This window comes from Vitis vinifera, chromosome 5, assembly GCF_030704535.1.
Source record: "Vitis vinifera cultivar Pinot Noir 40024 chromosome 5, ASM3070453v1".
Lineage (NCBI taxonomy): Eukaryota > Viridiplantae > Streptophyta > Magnoliopsida > Vitales > Vitaceae > Vitis > Vitis vinifera.
In genome coordinates, this window is record NC_081809.1 from 1,528,663 (window position 1) to 1,536,150 (window position 7,488).

The 7,488-nt window shown below is 35.6% G+C and overlaps 1 protein-coding gene and 1 long non-coding RNA gene across 3 annotated transcripts; both read right to left on the reverse strand.

The window, feature by feature from the left end:
- Positions 1–1,567: 1,567 nt before the first annotated feature.
- On the reverse strand, positions 1,568–6,932 carry LOC132253756 (uncharacterized). Of its 2 annotated transcripts, none has more exons than XR_009465615.1 (2): positions 6,557–6,932; positions 1,568–2,937 (listed from the first exon to the last, which is right to left on the reverse strand). It is a non-coding gene; the product is annotated as an uncharacterized LOC132253756 (long non-coding RNA). The 2 variants fall into 2 exon arrangements; XR_009465614.1 differs by having other exon boundaries at positions 1,568–3,767.
- On the reverse strand, positions 5,303–6,559 carry LOC100249860 (F-box protein At5g49610). Its single transcript, XM_002273812.5, has one exon. It carries the CDS (start codon positions 6,485–6,487, stop codon positions 5,414–5,416), a length of 1,074 nt encoding a protein of 357 aa, XP_002273848.1. The 5' UTR covers positions 6,488–6,559; the 3' UTR covers positions 5,303–5,413.
- Positions 6,933–7,488: the final 556 nt, after the last annotated feature.

The window sequence follows — 7,488 nt, forward strand, 5'->3', positions numbered from 1 at the left end:
GATCTTTGGTATATGAGTAACTGAATAAGTAAGTGGATGGGATAACATTAATAACGAGAATAATCATTAAACGGCGATATTTGGATGGTGGAGCTTTTGAGGTTGGAAATTAGATTTGGAAGTCGGGTTCTAATGAATTAAACTTTAACAATTAGATTAAATAGATAATATGGAATAATAATGCTACTTAACGGAAACAATATTTTAACGAATAGAAAGTGAGTAGTGGAATCTTTAAGATTAAAAATTAAATTAGGACGTTGAATTTTTGAAGAGTTGGACCTTAAATAAATAAATAGAGAGGGGATAAAAATTCTAATTACTGAAAATAACATTTAGGCGAATGATGGAATTTTTGGGATTGAAAGTCAAATTAGGACATGGGGTTTTCGAAAGATTGGACTTTAAACATATATGGGATAATGATTCTAATTGATGGGGATAACATTTAAACGAATTATAGAATTTTTAGGATTGAAAAATTAAATTAAGACATAAGGTTTTTGAAGAATTATATTTTAAAAAAATAAACTAACATAGGGTAATAATACTAATTGATGAAAATAACATTTAAACGAATAAAAGAAGATAGTGGAATTTTTAGGGATGAAAATTAAGTTCAATGATTGAGATTTTTAAAAGAGATAAACAAGTATGTAGTTTCTAACTGACGAAAATAACATTTAGACAAATAGTGGAATTTTTAGGATTGAAAATTAAATTATGACATTGGATTTTTGAAAGATTAGACTTTGAATAAATAAATATGAGACAATAATTCCTAATTAACGAAAATGACATTTAGACGAATAGTGAAATTTTTTAGGACTTGGAAAATGAAATTAGGGCATTGGATATTTGAAGGATTGAATTTTAAATAAATAAACTAATATAGGATAATAATACTAATTAATGAAAATAACATTTAAATGAATAAAAATGAATAGTGGAATTTTTAGAGTTGAAAATTAAATTAGGACGTTGGGTTTTTGAAGAATTGGATTTTAAATAAATAAATAGATATATGATAATAATTCTACTTAAGGAAGATAACATTTAGACGAATAAGGTTTGAACGGACTATTGAAAAATTGAATTAAGACATGGGATTTTTGAAGGGTTAGACTTTGAATAATTAGGTAAATATATGATAATAATTCTAATTGATGAAAATAAAATTTAAGTGAATTATTGAAGAATTAAATTAAGACATGATTTCCTTGAAAGATTTAGACTTTAAATAGCTAGATAATGTGGGATAAATAATTCTAATGGATGAAAATGAGATTTAAACAAATATTTGAAGAATTAAATTAAGACATGAGATTTTTTTGGTGGATTAGACTTTGAATAACTAATAAATATGGGATAATGATTCGATTTATGAAAATAAGATTTAAACAAGTATTTGAAGAATTAAATTAAAACATGGGATTTTTGAAGGATTAGACTAGATAGATAAATGAATATAGGATAATAATTCTAATTGATGAACATAAAATTTAAACGAATATTTGAAGAATTAAATTAAGACATGTGATTTTTTTTTTATGGATTAGGCTTTGAATAACTAATAAATATGGGATAATGATTCGATTTATGAAAATAAGATTTAAACAAATATTTGAAGAATTAAATTAAAACAAGGGATTTTTGAAGGATTAGCATAAGGCCCTTCATCCACACGAACTGGGCCTGGACGCCAACTCAAGCCCAAGTCCAATGACATCAATGGGCAAGCCCAAGGCACCCACTACCTTCAAGACAAACTTGGACCTTTCATCTAATCCAGCCCACTAAGGCCCAAGTTGATTCTCATCTCCCTTTGGGCCTTTCATCACATGCTCTTCTTCTTCACCTCAGGCGACGACGACGGAGGGAATGGAGGTGAGAGAGGCATCGCCGGAGGTCTTCGAAGTTGGTCCAAGCTGCCAACCCTCCGCGCCGCCTCGATTGCTGCCGCATATGCCGTGTTTGTCGTCATGTTCCAATGTCGGCATCCGGAAGTGGAGCCAGCAGCGGCGGCCTGGTGTCGGTGTCTGAGAGTGGGGCTAGCAGCTGCGGCCTTTATAGGCGCGTGAGGAGCTTCCTCGGTCGAACCTGGCCGTCTGGGGGAGAGTTCGCCACGTGCGTCGTCGACAATGCCACTACCACCGAGTTCCTGTAGCAGGCGGCCTGTGTAGAGTGGCTTCAAGGGATGGCGACGATGAGGGGAGAGTTGATGGCGACGCCGTCACGTAGAATTCGAGGTGCATGGGACTCGTCGGAGCGCCGTAAGAGAGCCTCATGCTCCCAGAACTGCATCCGGGGCTCTCCATTGCTAGGATTTTGGAGCTTTGGCGTTAGGCTCGAAGTGGAGTTGGAGTTTTGAGCATCTCCGGCTGCTATCTTGGTAGACGTCTTCTTCTGGTGTTTTGAGGAGTGAGAAAACGGGAGGAAAATGAGGAGGAAAAATGGAGGGTAGGAGTGGATGTGCAGTTCACGTGTGCATGAACAGGAGGTTGGTAGCATGAGAGGTATGAAGAAAGAGATTGCTAAGGAACCGAGCAAGGATGAGAGGTCTGAGGATTTAATCGTTGTAACCTCACTTCATGCATTATCAACAGATTGAAAAACCAATTGAACGAACGGAAAATAAACTAATGTATGACCATCAATCACCACCTTGAGACCAAACATGAATCATTTTGCAACAAAAGAATAAGAAAATGTGAAAGGGAGCCGAAACAGAGCAATACTCACAAGCAATCAGCAAAAAGATCCCTCCTCCTGCTTGCCTCTCTTCCCTGTGTCCCCCCCACTCACCCTCAGCTCTCTTCTTCCCCCAGCCAAGCCTCTGTTCCTATCTTCCTTGGCAAGCCCCTACTTGTTTTCCTGTTCCTCCATCAGCAGCATGGCCTCCTTGCTCCTTTGCTGCCCGTCCGATCCGGCTTCCCTCTAGGAGAAAAAGGGGTCCCCCTCCTTATTTAAAAAAAAGAAATGCAAAGAAGTCCAGAAAACTCTCCCCCCGAGCCCCTCACAAAATGGGTCTACAACTTCTTTATCATTTTCACATATTTTCCATTTCACTCGAAATAAATAAAGTGTTTGATAAAATTTCAAAATCAACAAGGTTTAGATGTATTCAACCAACAAGGAGGTGAGTGAAATTAACTTTAAATACTAAAAACAACAATTGCTCCGAGTAAAATTAGAAATGAAACTAGATATAAAAATTGATTCTGTGGAACCCAAAACTCTGCTATTTATGATTTTGATTCTTCTCTTATTCTACTTTGATTCACCTTCATTTCTATTCTTATACCAAGTGCCAAACACGTCATAATGATAGCTTTATTTGATTGATGGGATACAACATATGATATAATAAGACATCCGATTGCATATTCTATCTCATATCTCATATTTGATCAATGATGTAATAAAATAAATTATACCATTATTTCTTCTAGAATGAAATACGATAAATGGTGTGATATACTATGTTCTATATGAGATAAGAAAATTTTAAATTGAGATTCGAGATATAATATTCAAGGGATCATATTACAAAAGTGATATATCTTCATATCCTATCTTATCAGTCATATGCTGCTTAAAGGTATTTGTTAATAGCATGAATGACTTAAAGCCAAGGTTGGCTCAACTCCATTTTCAAACTAGTGAATCTCTGACAGGAAATTATTCAGATATATCTTTTCATAATATGTGGGATTGGGTCCATTCCCAGCCAAAAAGACTTGTATCCTGTAAAACTCCTTAGCAACCTAAAGAAGAACGAATAGTTCAGAAGGAACAAAGTTGTATGATGAAGGAAAATAAACTCACTACAACAAAGTGATCAAGATCAACCCTATGCTCCAACTACATATTTCTTTGATGTAAAGACTAATAAGATACCTCTAAAAATCATGGCATTTTGCTATCTATCCAAATATAAATATATGATTCAGCATTCCTAAGTTTCCATGTGCAGAACTAGTACAAGAGGCAGAAGGAAGTTGACTACAGTTTACAGTTGGACATGATCATACAAATTTGGCAGCAATGGCTTAAAACTGAGATGAATCTAATCTGCATTAATACTTTGCAATATGAAAAACAGAGGGGAGAAAAGGCAAAAAAAACTCCATGTCTTTTCCAGTATGAAAATAGAAATAATGAATGAAAAAATTTCCAGTAGCAAAAGAGGGAAAATTGGAGTATCCTTAAGATCAGACCAAGGGACAAGTTAACTAGCTAAATAATATAAATCATATGAGTATGTGAAGATACTGACTTCTGAATGGAAAAAACAGAAGCCCTTAAGAGGTCAAAATTAGTTCCACAGCTAGGTAATCAATTTGAATCCTCAAATTTTTGAAAAGCAAAGTAGAGGAATGTTGAGTCACTAACAACCACTTAACCAAGATGAGTAATGCCAAGCTCATCCTGAAGTAAACACTGTTCTTCACACCCCTAAATTGAGATTCCTGGTCAGGAAATACCTCTAAATAAAAACCTAGTACTTGGCTTGACAACCACGGGGAAAGAAAGTAGAGGGATGATGTTGTCCGCAGAATAAGAAACGTGTGGCTAAAGTGAGAATGACCATTTGAAAGTGTTGAAACGATCAGTTTCACTAAGGAGATAATGGCAGACTAAGAAAAAAGGCTAGAAAGAAGAGATCATGAGAAGGTCAATTTTGATAAGACCCATTTTAGATTAGATTCATTAGAATACTAAGGTGAATGAATAAAAAACTGGAAAAAAAATGAGATGAAAAAGATAACTGCAATCTACTCTCCACACTGGAGTTGGAGACCAAAAAAGAGTCATTGAGGATTCTGATTTAAAATCTCATTTTCTAAATATCATTGCATATGATATAATAGCGGATCTGCTCCTATATGAAGAACAATGGAGGAAAAGGATTGTATTGATGAAGACTTGTGGGGTCGGGTTGGGTTGAATTGGTGTATAGGATTCAATTTGAAACACAACTTTTGAACACTTCAACTGCATGCTATAAACCAGCTGTCAAATTCCCATGATGAACTCAAGCAATGAGAATGATCCACTGTGAATGCTAATGGTTAACCCCGGGCCATCATCACTTTCCCTTCCCTTCCCAAATCATTTCAAACGAATTAATGTAGACATGGAACGAGATCTAAAGTTTAATACAAGCTTGCAAGAATTGCATAGTTTGGAACAAGTAAATTTAATCGGTCAAGTAAGTAGCAAACTGCTCAGCTAATTAACCATGGTAAGATGAGAAGATCCCAGACAAAGCTACAATAATGAAAACCAAAATCCCATATACCACACAAGTAAATTTATGAAAACTTCAATAGATACCAATTATTCTTCGCATAGCAGTGCTACCAATAAGAAAATTATGTACATGAGTTCAGTAAGTGTATTGCAAACTTTAGTGACAAGAGAATAATGATCTCCGAAAGGCATGTGCTGAGAACCACAATGGCAGTGGAAAGGAGCCCTTGACAGAGTACATCTCTTTCCACACCCCACCATTCCGACGATACACCAATACCTGCTTATAGGTTGCAAAGAAAACATATTCACCGGTCTGACTTATTGGGAAAACACCAGGCACCAGTCCTCTAATACACTGAAGACTGACCCTGTCCACCAAGTTCCATTCCCCCATCTCATAATCTTTCAACACCCAAATATTCATCGAAGCATCCGAAATCTGAATCACTGACAGACACCCATCATAATCCAACAAATAAACCCTATTTCCCGACCCATAACCCACTTCATCTGGCAGCTTGATCTTCTTCCAAACCTCACCATCCAAGTCAAGTGCAAGCACACAAGAACAACTCGCTGTCAACCAATGAAGTGAACCATTCAGAAACACAACTTGGTTCTTATTCATATGTGTAAATTGCTCATCCTGCAAGGACACAAATTTTCTCCATTTGTTCGACTCAGAATCAAATACCAAACATATAAACATCTTCTCCGGCCTCTGACCGAAACATCGGTGATTACCCGCTAGCACTACATTATACTTCTGACCCGATAAATCACAAGCCAAACCAATTAGAGTGGCTTCTCCATCTGGATAAAATCTAGTCACAGGCCTTTCCCTACTCTTAGGAAGCAACCTATACTCTCTGGTCTCAGGATTAATTACATAGTAAACACCCTTATCAGGTATGCTAGAGCAACACAACAAACCATTACACGAGGCTCTAACCTTGACTCTATCTTTCAAGAAATCCAAAGAGAGTTCAGAAACACCCCTCAAATTATCAACACATATCAAACTAGATTTGCATTCCAAAGAGTCAGTTACCTCAATCAAAACCACTGGCTTCTTAACCCACACTTGATTGTACAGTCGAACAAAATACTTATCAGAACACAATTTATACCAAAGTGTGCACACACATTTGCTTCTGAAGACTGATTTCACAGGCAATCTTGCAAGTATTTGAAGAATAACCTCTTCTGGGAAAACCCCAGAATTCATACCGAAAATTTCAATCAAAATTACGAATACTTTTCAGAAAATCATGACAAGGTTTGGGATTTGCCTTACCGGATGAAATTTCGAGATGGGTGTTGCGAGAAAGTCGGTTTCTTGGAATTGAATGGAGTTGGTTTGACCTAATCAAAATGAGGGGTCTTAAAGAAAAGAGCGATTTGCACAACTGAAAATTGGATTTGTCAGGATCTGAGGGGCAAAGAGAAATTAGAATTCTCCAAAAAGGTGGAAACTGAAAAATAGAGGGAGAGTAAGAGAAGGGTCAGAGATTAAAGAAGGAGAGAAAAAAAGATTGCCGTGAACTGAATATATGCCCCCCTCTCTCGACCCATTTCGTTTCACCCAAGTTGGCCCATGGGCCAGATGGGCTCAAGGCCCAAGCCCAATTATCAATTTCACTTTGAAAATTTATTAAACAAAATATTTTATTTTATTTTATTTTAGATAAAATGAAGGAGTTTGTCGTAATTCTTTTAACATTTCACACATTATTGTAAACACCTTCCTAAAAAAAAAAACTCAATTTAGATATATTAGTCATTAATATTATGACTAATATAAGTAACATAATTCATTTACCTATTTATTTTCTAAGAATATAATTCAAGAGGATAACATGAAACATACTTAACAGTTAAAGATTTCAAAAAAAGGAAGAAAAAAAAAAACAAATATAATAACATCATGGTCCATTGCAAACTTTAGGGTTTTCAAAGAAGGGAGGAGATGATGAAAAATTAAGGATTTGAAAATTGAAAACTCTAGAAAAGATAAAAGACCTTCCAATAATTGATGTTTAATTAAATTAAAATTACAATTAACAAAAGTTGGTTTATAAAGTAAATAAGAGTCATAAGGTTTGACCATGACGTTAAAAAACGTGAATGTGGTATTTCAAAATTAGGGGTATAACTTAGGCAGATTGACTTGATCCAACCTAATGTTTTCTCAATTCATTCTTAATTTCGATTGGGTTCCGGTCAAGG